At 57.7% G+C, this 21,083-nt stretch overlaps 1 protein-coding gene across 1 annotated transcript; it reads right to left on the bottom strand.

Moving 5' to 3' along the window:
• Window positions 1–73: 73 nt before the first annotated feature.
• IQANK1 (IQ motif and ankyrin repeat containing 1) lies at window positions 74–21,083 on the bottom strand. The gene is given in 12 exon segments (XM_035012283.1): window positions 74–386; window positions 446–580; window positions 656–751; window positions 840–946; window positions 1,143–1,379; window positions 1,497–1,514; window positions 1,517–1,622; window positions 1,980–2,093; window positions 2,162–2,358; window positions 2,465–2,727; window positions 19,632–19,702; window positions 20,941–21,083. Coding segments are annotated over 12 exon segments (1,800 nt in total).

Below are 21,083 nucleotides of genomic sequence, written 5' to 3'. Positions count from 1 at the left end.
CGCCCCGCTCCCCACTTGGTGTGTGCACACAGGACGCAGGCAGTCCCAGGCCCCGAGGCCGGCGGCCCAAGCTTTATTGGGGCTCGGCCCTAGGGGCCCCCGGGGGGCGCAGCGCCCACACAGGGAGCTGCAGCTGCTCGGCCGGTGGCCACTGGGCCTCGGTGACGAAGATGACGCGGAAGTGCCCCAGGCGCGCCGCCTGGAAGCGCGAGGGGCTGTACTCAGGCTCGTGGGCAGGCCGCAGCAGCGACAGGTAGCCCTCCCGCTCCAGGAGCCCCCGGCTCAGCAGCTCCCGCGCCAGCCCTGGCCGCACGGCCTCCAGCTGCCTCCGCACCACGGGGAGCAGGTCCGCCTCGCGCAAGTAGAACACCAGCGGCTTCCCGTACCTGCGGGCAGGCGGTGGGTGAGGCGCCCGGTCGAGGGGCCCCGCCTTCCGCCGGCTCACCTGAGCGCCCCCAGCAGCGCCAGCCAGATCCTGTCCGGCCGCAGGTGCGCAGGGTTCACTGCGTCCACGTAGTTGGTGTCCTGGTAGCGCAGGAAGGTGGCTGCCTGGCCCGAAGGGTCGATGACAAGAGGCCACCTGGGAGCGGCCACCAGGTCACCGCTGCCCACCCAAACCCTCCGCCCGCTGTCCCACTCAAGCCCGACCACTGACCGGCCATCGGCGCAGATGCGGTCGCCCACATCCTTCATTAGGACGTCGTGCAGCTCGGTGACCCGGCATTTCAGCCCGGGCACCACCTCCTCCCCCGTGGAGTCGTAAGTGGGCCGGGGCTCCAACGGGAGGACCCGATCCCTGATCCCCCTCCCTGGGCCCGGCCCCCCAGCGCCGCCCACCCTCCTGGGTCTGCTTCCGCAGCTCTAGCCTGGCCATGGCCAGCGTCTCCTCGGCCTTCCGGGCCTCCAGCCAAAGCCGGTCCACTTGGGTCTCTGCGTCCCCGATGGCCTGCGGGAGACGAGGGGCCCCAGGCTCCACTCAGAGCCAGGCTTTACGCCCCCCACGTGGGGCGGCCCAGACACCTGAGGAGGGGAGAGCGGCCCCCATTCCAGCCCGGGGGGGCTGCTGCTGGAAGGTGGTGCCCACGCTTGGGGGGAGGGGACGCCGGCCCCCAGAAGCCCAGGCCCGAGAGGAGAAAGCCCACCTGCAGGGCGAGCTCAGCCCGGCCTGGGCAGGTCGGCTCACACTCCGCGCTCGGCGATCCTCCGGCGAGCTCACAGTAGGCCCGCTGCAGCTGGGCGCGGGGACGGGCCGGCCTGGCCCGCTGCCCTCCAGACCCGCTCCATCCCTCTGAGGCCAGGGCCAGCCTGCCGTCCCCACCCCCGTCCCTGCGCCAGGGGGCCGCGCACCCGCGTGTGCGCTGCTGCTGTGCCCTTGCCAACTGCGGGACGTTGAGGTTCATGCCGGGGGGGGGGGGGGGGGGGGGGGGGGGCCGGGGGGCCTCCGCCGCGGCGGGGGGGGGGGGGGGGGGGGCCCGGTCATCAGAGGCTCTCCCTGCCTCCCCAGCCCCCCGCCGCACCGCTCGGCCTCCATGATCTGGAGCATGGCCTCCGTGAGGCTCAGGTCCCACGACCTCAGCACACCAGCCACGGTGTCCAGGGAGGCCACCGAGGCACAGACGACACTGGCCGGGAGCTCAGCGTGTGTGCCACGCTCTGCCTCGCTCTCGCATTTTACGGCAAAAGGGCGCCAACTGGCAGAAACATGGCCCCAAAGCCTTATCATGGTGCAGCTGCCCCCAGAATGAGACACCCAAAGGTCCTCTGGCCTCTCCATCCCTTTGCCGGATCCCCTCCCCGCTCCACACCCCCGCTGGCCAGTCCCCCAGGCCCCCTGCGGGCGTTCCACTGCCTTTGGCTCAGCCGGCGCCCACCCTGCAGTTCCCTTCCCTAGCCGTCGGGGCCCGCACGACCCCCCTCCAGGAGCGGTAAGGGGCGGCCGCTGCAGGGGAGGGGGTGCTCCTGGCCACGCTCCCACACACACCGGCTCCGGCGTGCTACCGTCATCCGCGTACACCCGGGGGCCGGCTCCGAGCTTCAGCCGCACCTCCACGGCTTCCAGGTGCCCCCCGAAAGCTGCTCGGTACTGCGGCGCCCGGCGAAGGCGCCCTGCGCGAGGGGCTCCTGAGCCGGGCTCCGCGGGGCGGCCGAGGCCCCCAGCCCCGGCCCCGCGCCCACCTTGCTGCTGGGGCTGGCGCCCTGCTCGGCCAGCGGCTGGATGGCCAGGGGCTGCCCGCCGGCCGCCGCCTCCGACGGCGGCGTGTTCCCGCTGCAGCCCTCGCTCCCCCCCGGGGCCACGCGCTGCCGCCGGCGCCGCGCAGCCCCCGCCTCGTCGTGGCCCACGCCCTCGCGGGTCAGCCGCTCGGCCGCCGGCGCGCAGGCCCGCGGCGACCACGTGACCACGCGCGGGACACCGCCCCCCCCCGGGCCGCCCCGCCCACCGCCCCCGCCCGCCGCCGGCGCCCACCTGCCGCAGGACCGCCTGGATCTCGCCCACGTCGCGGTCGAAGGCCGCCTCCCGCTCCCTCCGCCCCAGGGCCACGAAGGCCTGCGGGCCGGCCCGGACCGAGGGAGCCCCCGCCCCAGTTCCGGCCGCGCAGGCCGGCCTCACCGCCCTCTGCCGCTGGTGGGCCTGGTGCGCCCGCTGGCGGCGGGCCAGCTCCTTTCTGGCCAGGAGCTGCCGGAGGGCGCGCTGGAGGACGGTGGCGGCTCGGTCCTCCGCAGCCGGTCCTGGGGGGCCGAGGGGCTCAGGGGTCCCTCCAAGCTGCCGTCCAGAGCCGCTGGGGCCTCCCACACCCGGTGCGCCGGATCTCCAGGTCCACATGCCTTCCCACCCAACCAAGGGCCAGAAATGTTCTAGAATCCACAAAGGCAGGGGCGCCTGGGTGGCGCAGTGGGTTAAGCGGCTGCCTTCGGCTCAGGTCGTGATCCCAGGGTCCTGGGATCGAGGCCCGCATCGGGCTCCCTGCTCGGTGGGACGCCTGCTTCTCCCTCTTCTCCTCCCCGCCTCCTCCCCCCACCCCATGCTCTCTCTCTCTCTCAAATAAATAAAATCTTAAAAAACAACAACAACAACAAAAATCTCAGGGTTGTAAGTTTGAGCTCCACGTTGGGTGCAAAGATCGCTTAAAAATAAAATCTTTAAAATCTGCAAACGGGGCCACACTGGATTAATCCACCAGCAGAGAGCAGAGGAGGAGGTATGAGAACTGAGCTGAGAGCAGACGGCGGGCCGGGGGCCTCCTGACCCTCCTTCCCCAGCCGGGACATAGCTGGGGCCCCCCCCCCCCCGCTGCGGAGGACCAGCTGGAGGAGCTAGTAGGGAACCTGAGGGGTGGTGAGGAAGACGGCCTCCAGCACAGAAGTCCCATGCACCCCCCAGGACCCCTCCCGGAGGCCCCCCTAGCATTCAGGCAGCCACGTGTGGAGGCTGGGCGGGCCGGGCCGAAGCGGGGGTCTCCACCCACCAGCCCACTGGGACTCAGAAGAGGGAGCCTCAGGCTGTTACGGCCCCGCACACCAGCCACGGCGGGACGTCTGAGCGGAGGCCGAGCTCCGGACGCCGCCTGCACCCCACCCCGTGGGCTCTGTGCCCGCCTGAGCTCGGTCGGTTGCCTCTCGGGCCTCCGCGTCACTCCCCACAGGGCTTTTCAGCAGCCTGATGCTCGAGCGCTCGCAGGCTCGCCAACTTCGCAGGCTTCGCAGCTTCGCGTGCTTCTGGAGTTCTCCAGGCCTCCCAGCGCTGACCACGCTGGAAGGGACAGGCGGGACAGACTAGCGGCAGCACGGCGACGGCGTGGTGGCCCCACGGAAACAGGCCATGAAGCCCACCCCCCGACAGCTCCGTGAGTCACGGAGGAGCCTCGGAGGGGTTCAGGGAGACAGGGTCAGAGACACGGGAAGAGTCAGGATGGAGAGTGGGTGCAGACGGGGAGACCCAGGGAGGGCGCGCGATCGCGGGGAGTGGGGATGGCGATCGTGGACGAAGCGAGCGGAAACTCTGGGAAGCAGGGACCAGCAATGCGGACAATATTTAGAGATAAAACACAGAAAAATTTCCTGAAGTAAATCTTAAGAGTGACAAAAAATATACCGGTAATCAAAACTACTGGCACTGGGCACATCCTAACCAGGTTGTTGAACCTTAAAAAAACAAAAGCTCCTCAAGCAGCCAGCTAGCTTCACATTTCACAGCCACAGTGCATGTTACAAGTCGGTGATCAGTGTCCACGGAATTCTGAAGGGTTAGCGTTAGCTCAGGAAGATTCGGGACGCACTTCTCCCAGCCTTCCCACCGACTGCGACAGAAAGATGGACAGAATGACTCTATCATAACGTCTGGGTGGAAAAGCCGTAGGGGAGTGCAGGAGGGTGGCCCCAGCCCCGGAAGGGGGCTTCACTTGGCAACACCCACGGGAGGGAGGCCAACAGCTGAGGCAAGGCTTGGGCAGACCACAGGGCCAAGGGGACAAAACTCTGTGTGCAACCCAGAGCCCTCAGTAAGGCTTTGGGTTTGGGCTTGCCAGATTGAGCTAATAAAAATACAAAATGCTATTTTGGAGATGTACACACAAGAAAAGGATTCGTCGTTTATCTGAAATTCAAATTTAAATGAGTGCCCTGTATCTTATCTGGCAGCCCTATTGGGTAGAAATCCTGAGGAACTCCATTCTTTGGGAAATGAAAACCCTCATGGGAATGGAAGGCCCAGCAGCAAGTCACTCAATGCTTGATGGGATCAAGGCGCTCTGGAGTTGCCCCTCGCCCTGGTGCTGGCCAGAGACTAAGTCTTCGCTGCAGAAGAACGTCGTCCAGAACTTTGGCATATCTCCAAAAAAAAAATTTTTTTTGAGAGAGAGTGTGTGTCCATGCGTCGGGGGGTGGGCAGAGGGGGACGAAGAGAGAGAATCCCAAGCAGACTCCACACTCAGTGCAGAGCCCAGGGCAGGGCTGGATCTCAGGACCTGATATCACAAGCTGAGCCGAAATCAAGAGTCGGACGCTTAACACACAGCTGTGTGACCCCCTCCAAAATGTTTAATATGCAACGTATGGCACCAGAAGATAATCAGGCAGATGAAGAAACACAGTATGCGGGAAAGATGAAGAAAATGGTAAACAGCAGAAGTAAACCCAGACAGAGCTGATGAGCAGCTCTTAGACGCAGACTTCAAGTGACATGTTCAGGGAGTTAAAAGACAGACTAAAAAGTCTGGGCAGAGAACTGGAAGCAATAATAAAGAACCAAATGGAAGTTCAAGAATGTAAAAATACAAAACCTGAAATTAAGAGTCCGGTGGGTAGACCTAACGGCATTACGGACACGGCTCCCACAGAACCACTAAGCTGGGGCGCGATGCGAAGGGACGCGGTCGGCGTCGAGGCGCAGAGACGAGAGGAGAGGTCTAATACCCAGGTAACTCGAGTTGCAAACGGAAAGGACGGGGAGGAGGTGGCAACATTTAAAGAAAAATTTTCAAAACTAACAGACATCAAGTCACAGTGTTGACATGTGTTATAAATTCCAAGCGGGATAAGTATGAAAACAAGCGGGGAAACTCACACACACACCAAAGCACACCACGGTAAAATTGCTAAAAACTAAACACAGCAGGAAAAGTCTTTAAATGAGAGAAAGGAATGGGTGCCTGGGTGGCTCAGTCAGTTGAGCGTCCGAGTCTTGGTTTCTGCTCAGGTCATGATCTCAGGGTCGCGAGATGGAGCCCCGTGTTGGGCCCCACGCTGAGCGGGGAGTCTGCTGGCGGTTCTCTCTCCTTCTGCCCCTCCCCGGCTTGTGTGCTCTCTCTCTCTCTCTAAAGTGAATAAATAAATCTTTAAAAAAATAACTTACTGGCAAAGCCACACTGAGTTACAGGTGCCAGCCCTTCTGACTCCTAAGGACTTTGCCTTACACGCTAGCCTTTCCAGTGCTGAGGTTCAAATTTGTGCCTCGGAAATCACTTGTCACGTTTTCTTTTTTAGCATCGATTGGGAACAGTTGAAAACTTAAATCCTCAACTGCCAGGGTCTTCTATACTACTAGTATGTGTTTAGCAGAAAACTAACTCCGTAATGAATGGAATTCAATTCCACACATGGTTTGTTCAAGCACGCTTAATAAGTAGCCTATTTTTTAAATGTAAATATTTGGATGAAGTTTTTAAAGTTTGTTTTGATATATTCATTTGCTACACCAACCATGGTTTCAGAATTCACCTTTTGAGCTAATTGGTTTCAGAATCTGTAAAATGAACCAAGAATCTTGTGTATCAAACCTGTCACACAGACATGTGAGAATAATGTGTTTATAAAGCATGGATCTTAGGGGGAAAAAAATAAAATTAATTAATTAATTAATTAAAGGAAAAAAGATATATCACCTTCAAAGGGATAAAAAAATAAAATCAAGGGGCGCCTGGGTGGCTCAGTTGGTGAAGCATCTGCCTTCGGCTCAGGTCATGATCCCGGGGTCCTGGGATTAAGCACCGCGTTGCCCTGTGTCAAGGGTCCCTGCTCAGCGGGGAGTCTGCTCCTCCCTCTCCTCCTCCCTCTGCCTCTTCCCCGGCTTGTGCGTGCTCTCATGCTCTCGCTCTCTCTCTCAAATAAATAAACAAAATCTTTAAAAAAATTAAGGTGAAATAAACACACCTTTGGACAAACAGAACTTGGAGGGGCCTGGGCAGCTGGTCTCGCTGGGCAGACGGACACAGGGTGTGCTGCTGGTGGGAGAGAGCAGCCAGGCCCGGTGTGCAGGTGCGGGCAGGGATGCGGTTCAACAGAGAGAACATCACAAATACCTGAGCGTTCACACACCCACAAAATAAGAGCATATGAGGATCGTAGGGGTGGTTAAGGGTGCAGAGGCTCGTGCGATGTCAGGACAGCAGGCAGTCACACTAGGCTTGAAAACTCCAGGGCAGGTGGCCACGAAAAGATTAGTCTAGAAACATCGTGGCAAACACAGCATGAGGCGGAGCCCAGCGGAGCAGGCCCTGCGCGAGCCCTCTCCCTGAGCACGGGCAACACCTGTGACTTGCTTCTGGCCGATACAGCACGGCAAAGGCGATGGCGCTTCCCGTGCTGACGTTTGTTATACCCTATAGGATTCCCTCCGGCAGACTGGCCTTACAGCAGCCGGGGGCCATGCTGGGGAACCGCAGGCCATCCGTGAGGCCGAAGAGCACCTACGGCCGGCGGCCAACGAGGAGCCGGGACCCAGGCCCACGACCATGGGAGACGAACCCGCCAACAACCCGAGAGAACCTGCAGTGCATGCGTCCCACACGAGCCTCCAGATGAGACTGCGGCCCGGCCAGCGTCCAGATGGCCGCTGCAGGACCCCGAGATGGGGAGCATGCTGTCTTTGGTTGCTACGTGCAGACCCACTTGTTAGGCAGCAGCAGGAAATGCAAAGTTATGCCCGACTGCTAGTGGCAAGTGAACTCTGAAGCCGTAAGCATCGCTGGGGCTAAGGGAAAAGGCCCCAGAATAAAGGGAGCCATCCGCCGAGACAGCATGGCTCTTGCAAGGCCGTCGGCATCCAGTAACCAGACTCCAAAACACATCAGCACTATGAAGAGAAACTGACGACTCTAAACCCATAGTAGGAGAGGTAGCACATGTCTCTCAGTACTGGTCCGGACAAACAGCCCCATAAGCCGAGAATAAAGGGAGCCATCCACCGAGACAGCATGGACACAGCAGACGTCCACGACGTGCTGGCAGACCCGCCCAGCTGACGGGTTGAGAGCGCCGAACCCGGTCACCGTGACGCTCGTTCTCCCCACGCGCACACGGAAGACTTACCAAAACTGACTGTAACCTGAGCCATAAAGCACATTTAACAGACATCACAGAGTTCAAATCATACAAAAACACACTTTCTGAATATAGCTGAATTAAGCTTAAAATCAAATAAAGTAACTAGAGATACCCATACATTTAGAAATTCTGAAATACATTTTATAATAACCCACGCGTCAGCGGGGAAAACACAAAGAAAATGATGAAGCATGTTGGAGTGAACATTCACAGCCACGCCCCGTGGGAAAGCTGTGTGGGGCCTGGAGAAGGGGCCGGCTCGTCTGTGGATCCGGGCCCTGCAGCAGAGCCCGAGTGGGAAATAAGCTTTTCTTTCTTTTTTTTTTAAGATTTATTTATTTATTTTGGAGGGGGCAGAGGGAGAGGGAGAGAGAACCTCCAGCAGACTCTGCACTGAGCACGGAGCCCAACTCGGGGCTTGATCTCACAACCCCAAGATCACGACCTGAGTCGTGCACCGCCCAGGCTGCACCGCCCAGGCAACCCTAAGCTGTTGTTATTTTATTTATTTATTTATTTATTTATTTATTTATTTATTTATTTATTTATTTTTAAGGTTTTTCATTTATTTATCTGAGAGAGAGAATGGGAGACAGAGAGCATGAGAGGGGGAGGATCAGAGGGAGAAGCAGACTCCCTGCCGAGCAGGGAGCCCGATGCGGGACTCGATCCAGGGACTCCAGGATCATGACCTGAGCCGAAGGCAGTTGCTTAACCAACTGAGCCACCCAGGCGCCCCAGCTGTTGTTATTTTAAAGCCAGAAACTTGCTCCTGGAGACCTGTCCTGTCCTGACCGATTTGGACACTGGTAGCAGAAGGTGGGCGCCACCACCGCAAGCCCCGGGCGGAAACAGGGGGCCTGGGCTTGAGGCGGAGGCCGGGGGAGGGCAGCCCCGTCCCACACTAGCAGGAGGCAGGCTGAGCGGTCGGAGGCCAGCCTCTGGGACAGACTGCACGGCAGACGAGGTACCTCGTGAACTTGTAGCTCTAGGAGATGAGGCAAGAAAACACGTGTGCGGCAGGTTCAGGCAGTGCTGGCCGCTTCCAACAAGGTTCTTCACAAAGAGGAGCTCAGAGTACAACTGTATGTTTTGCCAGGAAAATGCAAAAGCAATCAAGTCCGGAAATTCAAGGACCACCTGGGTGGAAGCCGCGACCCCTTCAAATCGCGAAGAGTAAAGGATACAGTCGACGAGATCTTTGAGGTCCACGTGCAGTGAAAGCTCAGCCTCGTGTGGAGGACAAAGTAAACGGGTTGGTGCCACGTCCCCCCGTGAAATGCAGGAGTGGTCAGCCCCCCGACCCCGGGGGAAGACGCCAGGGCGGACTCTCCCATCAAGCTCCGTAAGCCCCGGCGCCCACAGTCAGTGCCTGTGGGAGAAGAGAGAACCAGGGGAGGCAAGGCCAGGAGCAACGCGGGCCTCAGGTCCGGCGTGCGAAGCCACCTGCGGCCACCCGGAGGAAGCAGGCGGCAGAAGCAGGAGACCAGCACGTCTCCGCACTGCCCCGCTCCGAAGGGTGACAGGGTGGGCGACTTTCTGGCATGGCTTCACACTGTTATGAGGAAATGGATTTTGGGGGGTGCCATCTAGTATGGTGCACCTTTCCCAGGCTGGTGGAACCCCACCCCCGCAGGTGTTCCTCTCTCTGTGCTGCGAGAGGGTCAGAGTAGAAGAACGTGCATATTTCAAGAACCGCAGGGTCCTCGGAAGACAGCGGCAAGTGAAACACCCCTAAATTCCCAGATCAAAGGCTGAGGGGTCTTTTTGTGACCTTGTGAAAACAATCTTAGATGTTACAGACGCGAGACTGAGGCACATGAACACAAAATCCAGGCGTGATCGTGCCTCTCAGGAAATCACCACGTGAGCCCCGAGAACAGGGATAGCCACTCCACCTGCTTCCTAGGGTGCGGACCTGGGTTTCAGTTTTGTGGTGAATCGATCCCAGGACCCTGAGATTAGGACCTGAGCTGAAATCAAGAGTTGGATGCTCAACCAACTGAGCCACCCAGGTGCCTCTACTTCAATAAATAAACCTTAAAAAAAAATTCCAGCTGCCTAGAACTCAGTCATCAAACTTGCATATCTCATTTAAGAATGCAAAACTATGGGGGGGCCTAGGTGGCTCAGTCACTTAAGCGTCTGCCTTCGGCTCAGGTCATGATCCCGGGGTCCTGGGATCGAGCCCCGCATCGGGCTCCCTGCTCAGCAGGGAGTCTGGTTCTCCCTCTCCCTCTCCCCCTGCTCGTACTCTCTTTCAAATAAATAAAATCGTTTTTTAAAAAAAGAATGTAAAACTATGTACCTCCCTGCCCATTTTAAAGTTGATGTTTAAAATTTTTCCTAACAAGTTTAAATAGTTGCAAAGGATCCAATTTCTGGTATAGTGGTGAAATTTTAAAATAAAACACTTACTTTACCAATGGAATACAAATACCATAGCTGAGCTCCTTGCCAACAGGAAGTGAGCTGCAGTAATCCATGGCAAGAAACAGTATCACAATGGGGCGCCTGGGTGGCTCAGTCATTAAGCGTCTGCCTTCGGCTCAGGTCGTGATCCCAGGGTCCTGGGATCGAGCCCCGCATCGGGCTCCCTGCTCTGCGGGAAGCCTGCTTCTCCCTCGCCCACTCCCCCTGCTTGTGTTCCCTCTCTCGCTGTGTCTCTCTGTCATATAAATAAATAAAATCTTTAAAAAAAAAAAAAAAAAGAAACAGTATCACAATGAACCAAAGCAGCACGTGGATCCCCTCGGGAGGAACCCGGCGACCTGTCCCAGCCTCCCAAACAACCCTTGTCCGTTGACGTGGGTGACCGTCCCTGGGGGAGCAACAGTATAGCCAGACCTCAGACACCGTGATGGTCCCCCAGGGGGCATGGGGGCGTCCCTGGGCAGGAGACAGTGGGATCTGGGCCCCAGCTCGCAGACCCACCATATGGTTATTCCCCCCAGGTCCTGGACGTGTCCCTTAGATGCTGTAAGACGCCCTCTGGAGCAGCCCATGTGGCAGGACCGACAGCCAGGAGGAAGCAAGGTTCTCACCCAACGGCCCACAGAGAAGCAAACCCTTCCCCGGTCAAGCCCTGGGATGAGACCACAGCCCGAGAGAGCCTCCCGTGGGCTGTGCCTGGACGCCCGACCCACAGGACTGAGAGATGACACCAGAGCCACCAGATGTGGGAGGTGTGAAGCAGCAACTGATAACTAACACGGGGCTGCTCCCGCCACAGCGAGCACCCACCCGTCCCGCAACCAGGAGGCAGAAGCAGGAGTGGCTTCTGTCGCCAGCGTCCCCGTGATCTACCCACAGTAGTTGTGCTTCTCGTCTGCAGGGCTCTGAGGTCTGCCGGGGGAGGTCTCAGCTCCCAGCGAATGCTTCCACCAGGCGACGGAAGAATGGCTCGAACCGCAGAGGGAGGCCTCTGCCCGCGCACGAACCTGACACTCAAAGAAGGGCATTTCCATATGAGCTGGGGCGACATGTCCTGACTTCCAATAGGGGTCAGCTCCCTGGTCCTCACGGGGACCAGGAGGACTATGTCTGGAACCCAGGTGTCCCCTGGGGGGCGAGAGCCCATGAGGATTCACACCCTTCAGGGAGAGAACCCAGGCCCACTGACGCCCTAGCTGAGGGCAAAGGGCACATGGAAGGGGCAGTGGGAGAAGTTCTAAGAGCCACGATCGGCCTCAGGAACAGGGTGCATATCTTCCTCCTCATTTGTTACATATATTTGTATATATTAACTAATATCTTTTTCTACTCTATTCTCTAACTTTTTTATTTTTTTGTTTTATTTTATTTTATTTTTAAAGATTTTATTTATTTGACAGAGAGAGACACAGCGAGAGAGGGAACACAAGCAGGGCGAGTGGGAGAGGGAGAAGCAGGCCTCCCGCTGAGCAGGGAGCCCGATGTGGGGCTCGATCCCAAGACCCCGGGATCATGACCTGAGCCAAAGGCACTTAACGACTGAGCCACCCAGGCGCCCCTTATTCTCTCATTTTTTATGTCAGACCTCTTGATACTGGGAAACTTTATACCATTTAGTATTTAAGTGTCAGAAGATCCAGGTTCCAGGTGGAACATGAAGGAATCTGGGGTGTAATGAACATCAGTCAGAGGTGTGCTGATGGAAGGACAGTGAGAACATCTTCATCCCTACAGAGGATGCATTTCATTGGGCAGAGGCATTGCAAGGGGAAGTTCATGAGCGCGTGAAGGCGTGAGCGGAGGCCGCAGCCGAAGGGCTGGAGCAGGTCCTCCTCTGTTCTGCTCTGGAATGCTGGGGCTGCACCACGCTGCTCCCCAGCCAGCTTCCTGTTGTGTTCTGCCAACAGGGGGTACGGGGCGGGGGGTTAGAAGGGATTTCCTCTTTCCTGTCCGCTTGTTCTCACGCCACCCCAGCAAGGACCATGCAGCGGGCTCTGTGCCAGGATGAGAGTAGTTTTTCTGAACCATGTCATGACCTCAGCCCAAGTACAGGCCCCCATCACCCCTCACTGCACCCAGGCTGGTAACCAGTCAGGGGTCAGAACAGATTGAGCAGGGAAGTGCAAGTTGGCTCCAGGAAGAAGTAGCCTGCTTCCAAAAAACTTTTTTTTTTTTTTTTGCAGGAAATGGTTAATGTTAGTCTGTAAACCCTTCACCTGACTAGGATCCTTGCAAAGGCTCAGAGAAGACTCCCTTCACTAGAACAAGAAGAAAGACACTTGTGAGTGAATGCAGAGCTCATTCTTGGGGGGTGGGGGAGGAATGGCCAGATTCTAGAAGAGAAGAGGTTAAGTGGTGCAAGACAGTGTCGATGGTCGTGAGGGGCAGCAAGCCCGAGTGGTGGTCACGACGTTCTGACCTGGAATGGGGCGGATGGGCAGTGTGTAGGGTGCTGCTCAATTTGTAAAACCAGAAAAACACCAGGCTCTGCCAATCAGAAATCCGACATCAGCCACCACAGTCCCTCACTGCTCCCAGACAAGCACCAAGGTCAAAGACTCACAGCTCTCAGACCGGAGGTGAAGCCAGTTGCCCTTGAAGGAGGATCCAGCAGTGTCACAAGTTCTCTCCTGACACTGAATATTCTCCCAGTCCTTCCTCAGAGGAGTTGGTGGCCCTTTACCAGGATTAACTGTACATGGGGGGCAAGGGGAATACACAGACTTTTTGAGGACTCTTAGATACATATCTAAACTGATCCTGAGACTGCAGATTTGCAGTAGCATCCGGGTCCTCTGTCTATAGAATGGAGATGAATCAAAGATGGCGCCGTGGCTTGAGTCCACTGCCACTAGACACAGGTCCGTGGGTCTGTCCAGTAAGCTGGGATAGATATAATTAGCCACCGGCAGAATGCTCACATTGGGTCCTTGACCAATGGGGTCATTATAGCAGGAAGAGCCAAGTGGGAGCCCATGGAACTTACCCATACCCACCAAGATAGTGAACAAGATAGAAATAGTACTTTCCTAGAGGAATTGTAGAGATTAACAGCAACATCAAAGACTTGAGGGACCCATATAAATATAGTCAACTGATCTCTACAAAGGAGCAAAGACAGTCCTTTCAACAAATGGTGGTGGAACACTGGTCATCCATATAAAAAAAATCTAGGCACACACCATACACCCTTCACAAAAATTAACTCAAAATGGATCATAGACCAGGGGCACCTGGCGGGCTCAGAGTGGAGTGTCCAATTCTTGGGTTGTAGGTTTGAGCCCCACGTTGGCTGTAGCTATTACTTTAAAAAACAAAATCTTTTTAAAAATATGGATCACAGGGGTGCCAGAGTGTCTCACTCAGTTAAGCGTCTGACTCTTGGTTTCGGCTCAGGCCATCATGTCAGGGTCATGGGATTGAGCCCTGTGTTGGGCTCTGTGTTCAGCGGGGAGTCTGCTTGAAGCTTCTCTTCTTCTGTCCCTCTCCCCACTTGTGTGCGCACACTCTCTCTCAAATAAATAAATAGATAAATAAATATTTATAAAAAATGGATCACAGACCTAAATGTAAAATGCAAAACTATAAAGCTCTAGAAAGGACATAGGAGAAAACCTAGATGACCCTGGGTATGGTGACGACTGTTAGATACATCAAAGGCACCATCCGTGAAAGAAATAATCGATATGCTGGGCTTTTGCTCTGTGAAAGAACTGTCAGAATGAGAAGACAAGCCACAGGGCACCTGGGTAGCTCAGTTGTTAAGCGTCTGCCTTCAGCTCAGGTCATGATCCCAGGGTCCTGGGATCGAGTCCCACATCGGGCTCCCTGCTCGGCAGGAAGCCTGCTTCTTGCTCTCCCGCTCCCCCTGCTTGTGTTCCCTCTCTCGCTGTCTCTCTCTCTGTCAAATAAATAAATAAAATCTTTAAAAAAAAAAAAGAAGAAGACAAGCCACAGATGGGAGAAAATGTTTGCAAAAGACGTGTCTGGTAAAGACATGTTACCCAGTATATTCCAAGAACTCCTGACACTCGACAGTGAGGAAACAACACAGTTAAAGAATGGGCCAGAGACCTTAACAGACACCTCATCAAAGAAGATACACAGATGGCGAATAAGCATATAAAAGATGCTCCACATCATACGTCATCAGGGAAACACAAAACAACGAGATCCCACGACACACCTGCTGGAATGGCCAAAATCCAGAGCACCGATGACACCAGATGCTGGTGAGGACGCGGAGCAACAGGAACGCTCACTCATGGCTGGTGGGAGAGCAGAACGGTGCAGCCACTTTGCAGGACGGTTTAGAGATTTCTTACAAAATTAAACATGCTCTTACCATGTGATCCAGCAACCATGGCCCTTGGTATTTACCCCAAAGAGTTGAAAACTTACAGCCACATCAAGACCTGTGCATGGATGTATGTAACAGCTTTATTCAGAGTCACCAAAACCTGGAAGCAACCGAGACGTCCTTCGGTAGGTGAACAGATACGTGACCCGCGGTCCATCCGGACGATGGGATGTCATTCAGCGCTACATAGAAATGAGCTCTCGAGCCATGGAAAGACACGGAGGGACCTTAAATGCATATTGCTAAGTGAGAGAAGCCAGTTGGAAAAGGCTCCATACTGTGTGATTCCAGGTCTCTGACACTCTGGAAAAGGCAGAACCATGGAGACAGATGAGTGGTCGCCAGGGGTTGGGGGGAGGGAGGGACAGTCAGAGCCCAGAGGATTTAGGGCAGGGAGTCTACTCTGTATGACACCCTACTGGTGGACGCATGTCATGACACGTTTGTCCAAACCCACGGAAGGTCCAGCACCTGGAGTGAGACCTGAGGTCAACTAGACGCTGGGTGATGATGATGCTTCATGATCATGTCCCCGTGTAGGTTCATCGACCGTAACAAATGCACCACTAGTGGGGATGATGATAATTGGGGAGACTGTACATGAGCAGGGGTAGGGGGTGTATGGGAAATCTCTGTACCTTCCCCTCAATTGAAGGGAACCTAAAACTCCTCTAAAAAAATAAAGCCTTAACTAAAAAAAGAAAAGAAAAGAAAAGACCCAAGACAGACAGGTTTGAGGAGAGCAGGAGTAGTGGTCCCCATCATATCTCCATTGAATTCACCTGTCCGGCCTTTGCAGAAAACAGATGAATAATGGTGGAAGAGGACGGACGACAATGAACTTGAACAGGTGGCAGAACCGGTCAGATGGGCTGTGCACAACTGATTTGGCAAAGGCTTTCCTCTCAACATCCATCACTGGGAGGATCCAGAGCACCTCCCTGCCCCAATCTGGCCAAGACAGCAATTCACCATCACTGTCTTCTCTCAGGACCAAGCCATGCTCTGGCTTCCTGTGGTAATACAGCTTACAGGGAGTGTAGGAGGCAGAAGAAGGGCCCCCCGCCAAATGTCCATGTCCTGTTCCCTAGAGCCTGGAAATGTGCTGTGTTACATGCAGGAGGGAATTAAGGCTGCTAATCAGGTGACCTTAAAATAGGGTGATCATGCTGCATTATGCGGGTAGATCCAATGTAATCACAAGGGGAGAGAGAGGCAGAAGAGACTCGGAGAAGGTCAGACAGATGCAACAGTGCTGACCTGGAAGGCAGCGGGAGGCCACGAGCCAAGGAACATGGGCACCTCCGGAAAGTGGAGGACAAGGACCCAGATTTCCCTCTAGAGCCTCCAAGCAGGGTTGCAGTTCCCAAGGCCTTTATGGTAACCCACTGAGGCCCCGTGTCAGACTTCTAACCTACAGAAGAGCAAGAGAATAAGTTTGCACTGTTTTAAACTGATACATGTGTGCTAGTTGCAGCCATAGGAAGCGAACACAGGAACCTAGATCGTCCTGGTGCCGCCCCGATCCTCAGACTTCCAGACGTAGGGAGACAAAACCACCAGTCTGGGGAAGCTGTCGGGGTTCGTGGATCTGGAGCTTGCTAGGACATCGTAAGGTAAAAAAAAAAATGGTTCTGGGCGCCTGGGTGGCTCAGTTGGTTAAGCGACTGCCTTCGGCTCAGGTCATGATCCTGGAGTCCCGGGATCGAGTCCCGCATCGGGCTCCCTGCTTGGCAGGGGGTCTGCTTCTCCCTCTGCCCTCTTCCCTCTCGTGCTCTCTGTCTCTCATTCTCTCTCTCTCAAATAAAGAAATAAAATCTTTAAAAAAAAAAAAAATGGTTGTGCCTTGTACCTCCTTCCTCAAGAAAGAAGCCCAGTGGTGGGCAAGCCTGTTAGAACATCTGAGCAGCATCATGTCTCTGGGAATACTGCACACCCCATTTGCTGGGAGGCCCAGAAGGCTAATGGTCCCAGCAGGGCCCAGAGGTTGTGGCTGAGGCATGAACTGCCAGGCTGGGGCCACCTCATCAGCAGGTCCGACATGCTGTAGGCATTTGTGGGCAGAAGGGTGCCCTGTGGAACCTCTGGTGAGCCTCCACAGGAAAGGTGCGGCAGGGTTCCAAGGTTCTAGAGTAAGGCTGTGCCTTCCACGGCAGAACACTCTTCTTGGTTTGGGGAAGAGCTCCTGACCTCCTGGCCCTGGTGGAGGCTGGACGTCCAACCAGGGCAGGAGGGAACATGCCGCCCGAGGAACCCATCACAACCTGCGGTCCTCACTCCAGGGACTCCTGGCATCGGGCGGATACAGCGGGAATCCATCGCATGGTAGAAATGAAATGCCGGGAAGGCCTGAGTCCCTTCCATGAGCCAGGCAGCCGTGCCACGCTCTCCTCCCTTCTGTAGTATCGATGCCTCTCCTCAGCCCACAGCACAGCGGAGGAAAGCTTCGGCCGGAACACACACAGCTGAGTCCACCCAGCGGCGCTAACTCAGACTGCCCGCCGTCGTCCTCCTCCGTCAGGAGACCCTGCGGGGCAGCGGGGCCGACAGTCTCCGGGGGGACCCTGGTCATCTACTCCCCGTGGATGGGAAGAGTGGCCTGGGGGGCGCAGAAAACTGCCCCCAGGACAACGGGGAAAGGCTTGGCTGGTTCATCAGGAGCCGGAAATGGACAGAGACAAGCAGGGCTGGGAAAGGCACGTGGGGGGCAGGCAGCAGGAGCAGCCCCCCGTGCTGGCTCTGCCTCTCACTGTGACGGCCCCGGAGAGAGTCCACTGCAGAGGAGATGGACGGCCTAGGGATGCCGGCCAGCCTCTCTCCTCGGCCACCCGGTGCGGCTGCGAAAGCCAGTGCATGGAGTGGCCGAGGGGGGAGGGATGCTGGGGACACTTGGGCCCTAAGCACGAGCCCCCCACACCAAGGCCGAGCAGACACTGTCCTGCCCAATCACGTTCTTGGTGCCAACTCCTATGCTCTGGCTGATGATTTGGGCAGGTCATCAGAAACGTGGGTGATGGCGACGAGACTGGGGGAGATGCCCTCTGAACGGACTTCTCAGAATAAACCCAGGCTCTGAGAACGGTTTGTCCGTGTGATGCTGACCAGGTGTCCTCACTGCAAAGGAGGCTCTGGGCTAGCAAACGGACACAGACTTGTTCCCGGCTCACAAGCCATGTGGCCACGGCAGCAGAGTGGGGCCTACGGACGTCCTCATCCTCTGGGTGCCCAGGCCTGAGTGCGGCAGTCCTACGGGACACCTTCCGTGCGAAGGGGACACCCTTTATTTTGGCTGACATGGGTTCCCGCAGGGAGGCTCCTACTGGCTCAGCTGTTCACACCACCATCGGCACAGACCTGCTGGCCCCTGAATGCCCAGTCCGAGCCCCCACCTCACAGCAGAAAGAGGCAGGGCAGTGGGGCCTGTCTAGCCTCACTCGTGCCCAGAACAGCTGGCCTTAGAGAAGAGGGGACGGGCCTGCTGGAGACTCAGGACTCCCACCCTGTCAGCTCGGGTGCTGTTCTGAGGAATTTGGTGGGAGCCCCCTGCCCACCATAGAAACCGAAAAAGGGGCCCTCCTTCCCCGTGACAATGAGAGTGTGGCGGAAGTGTGGGCGGTCTCTCCCCAGGAGTAACAGCAGGCCACGGGGCAGAGGTAGAGCGGGTTCTTGGTGGACCCGCAGAGTCGAGGATACAGCTAGTGCGGGCTTCTAATGACAGATGGGGCATCCTGCTCAGACTCCTCTGGGGCCTGGCCTGTGTCCTCCACTCCCTCTCACTTCTGCCTCTTTCCCAGCCCAAATCTCCAGCTACTGAGTATCCTTCCAGCACATTCCATCTCTGCTTAAATTGCAGAGAATCAGTCCTACTATGCATAATCTGGAACCACGAGTAATAAACACATCGCGCATATATAAGGCAGAACTTTACAAACCTTCAGTGGTCCACCCCTGTCCTCGGGACAAGGTCAGGCTCCTTGTCCTGGCCCTCGGTGTGTGGGTGGCGTGCTGGGAGTTTATCCTGGGGCAAGGCCAGCACCACCCACACAACACCAGGCTTGTGTGAGGGTTGAGACCAGCCACTCTGTCCGGGACAGGCCAGAGGTAAAATGGGAGTCAGGAGGCGGAGAGACCAAGACCAGGGTGGGAAGGAGAGAAACAGAGACCACAAAGACCTATCTGGGCACGAGGGCTTGGGCACAGGGTCACCAGGGTGCAGTCTCAGGAGACTGGACAGTGGAGAGGAAGGGGATGAGGGGTTTGCATCTGAATGTGCTGGTGAGTTTGAAGACACCCAGGACAGGGCTGGGGGGTTGCGGTGGAATATGGATTCAGGGTACAGGACGATGATTTGGTAAAGACTCAGCTCTGGAGGTCGGTGTCAAGAGACTACAGTGGACGATGCCTGCCCTGAGAAGACAGCCCGGGGGTGCCTGGGGTGCCTCGGGGGGCTCAGTCGGTTGAGCGGTGGACTCCTGATTTCGGCTCAGGTCATGATCTCAGGGTGGTGAGATCCAGCCCCAGCTGGAGCTCCCCGCTCTCTCTCTCCCTCCCCTCTGCCCCTCCTCCCCACAAATAAATCTTAAAAAAAAAAAGAGGACTTCCGCCGCCCGCGACAGAGGCCCCGGGCACAGGCGCCCAAGAGTGGGCAGGAGAAGCACGGTGGGACACGAAGGGGGTGGCCCCTGTCCAGTCCCCAGCGGACGACCACCGCGCGTGAAAGGCGTGAGGGAGAGGGACTCCCGGACAGGCCGCGCCCCTGGGAGGCGCACCGGGCCAACCCCGCCCAGCCCTCGCCGGGAAAGCACGGAGCTGCTGCGGTCGCAGAGAAGGCCGGGGTTCAGCTCCACCTGCCCCGGGGAGGGCCTCGCGGCTCCGCGCGCGCCCGCGCGCGCACACGCACACGCACGCACACCACGCGTGTCCCGGCCCGGGGCAGCCCCTTCCCGCCAGCCCGCCCGCAGTCCTGCCCATCCCCTCCGGCCCCGAGAGCAGAGCGGACGCGGGGCGCGCAGGCTCTCACCTGCGGGGGCCGCGGGCGCTCGGCCGGCTGGCCGGTCTTCCTCGGCGACTGGCGGGTCTCTCTCGGCTTCCCTGGGGGAGGGGGAGGTCAGTGCAGTGGAGGCGTGGGCCCACCCCTTCCCATCACCCTCCGGAGGCGTTTATGCGCTGCGTGGACAGGCGCTGCTTGGCGGTTGAGGAGCGCGCACCCGGGCATGTCCTCCCCAGCAGAACGGCGGCGCCCCCTGGGGTGCCGCGGGGGGTGGGGCGCCCCTGGCCCCGGGTCCTCAAGCCCTCGCTCTAACGAAGCCACGTGGGGCGAAGTCCCTGCCCCAGCCCTAACGCAGCCCGGCATCCCTGCTGCCCTTGTCCTGCGTGTCCTCCTGTGCCCCCCAGGTGGTGGCCTGCTGTCTACCTCCCCCTGAAGCTTCAGGGACAAGGGCTGAGTGGGAGGAGGAGGAGGGTGCTCCCAGCAGGGCTGTGCTAGGCAAACCAGTCAAGCCAGTGTGGCAGAGCTGGCTGGGATGGGGCCCTGGGCGTGGGTGTGAGTCAGCGGCCCCAGGCTGGGGAAACGCTGGGAAGGAGGCTGTCTGGGGCCTCCTCCCAACAGGAAGCCCAGGGGACGCCAGCACTCAGGCTGGCCCTGTACACCCCCACCCCCACCAAGGTCCCCCTGGGGGATACAAAGGCCTTTGTTTCTGGGGCAGGGCAGCTGGACCCCCAACCAGGAGGCATCAAGAGCCCCTGCCCCACCCTAGGGCAGGCTGGACTGTGCCTTGCTGCCCCATCTCAGTCCACAAAATGCCATCGGGACTTAGGCCCCGGCTCTTCCCCCAGCCCCCAGCAGGAGGCCACCAGGCTGGGCGAATAGTGTGTCACCTCCACAGAGCACCCCAGGCAAGCTTGGGCCCCCGGGGGACTCCTCTGAGCCTGCCGGCCTGGGGGCTCCCAGGCTAGTTGGGTTGGGCTTGTCTGTGGCCAGGGAGGGTCTCCTCTGGATGGTCAGTGTGACTGGGATGCAGCTCCTGGGCCCGTGGGCTGGTGGGTTGCCCTGGACCAGGGGCGGGGAAGGCGGTGCTGGGGCCCGCCCAGGGCAGGACCAGACTCGTTGCTACACCCAGCCGGGATCTGGTTGCCGAGAGCCACCTCCTCCAGTTTCTCAGTCTCCCTCCCAGTCTGGCCAACGAGGCCTGTGGTCTGTAAAGTCCTGCGCCCTGTGTCAGCACGTTAGTCAGCCCTCGAGCCTGGGTGAGCCACCACACCGCCGAGTCCCTATAAACTCCCCAGCGTGGCCCAGCCCAACGAGTGGGGCCCGTGAGGCCCACAGGCACCAGCCAAGGGCCAGGGCAGGAGCAGAGGGCCCACTGTGGCCTCCCGGGGATGCCCGCTGCGCCTGCCTGATCACGGCTGGCCGGCGATGAGCCAGGGCCCCCAGGGAGCAGACTCCTGGTGAAAGGCGCCGGATCCGGGCCAT

The sequence above is a fragment of the Mirounga leonina genome, unplaced genomic scaffold (assembly GCF_011800145.1).
Source record: "Mirounga leonina isolate KUSES-001 unplaced genomic scaffold, KU_Mleo_1.0 Mir_165, whole genome shotgun sequence".
In the NCBI taxonomy this organism is placed as follows: Eukaryota; Metazoa; Chordata; class Mammalia; order Carnivora; family Phocidae; genus Mirounga; species Mirounga leonina.
The sequence above is the reverse complement of the archived record's forward strand: the minus strand, read 5'-3'. Positions and strand labels throughout refer to the sequence as shown.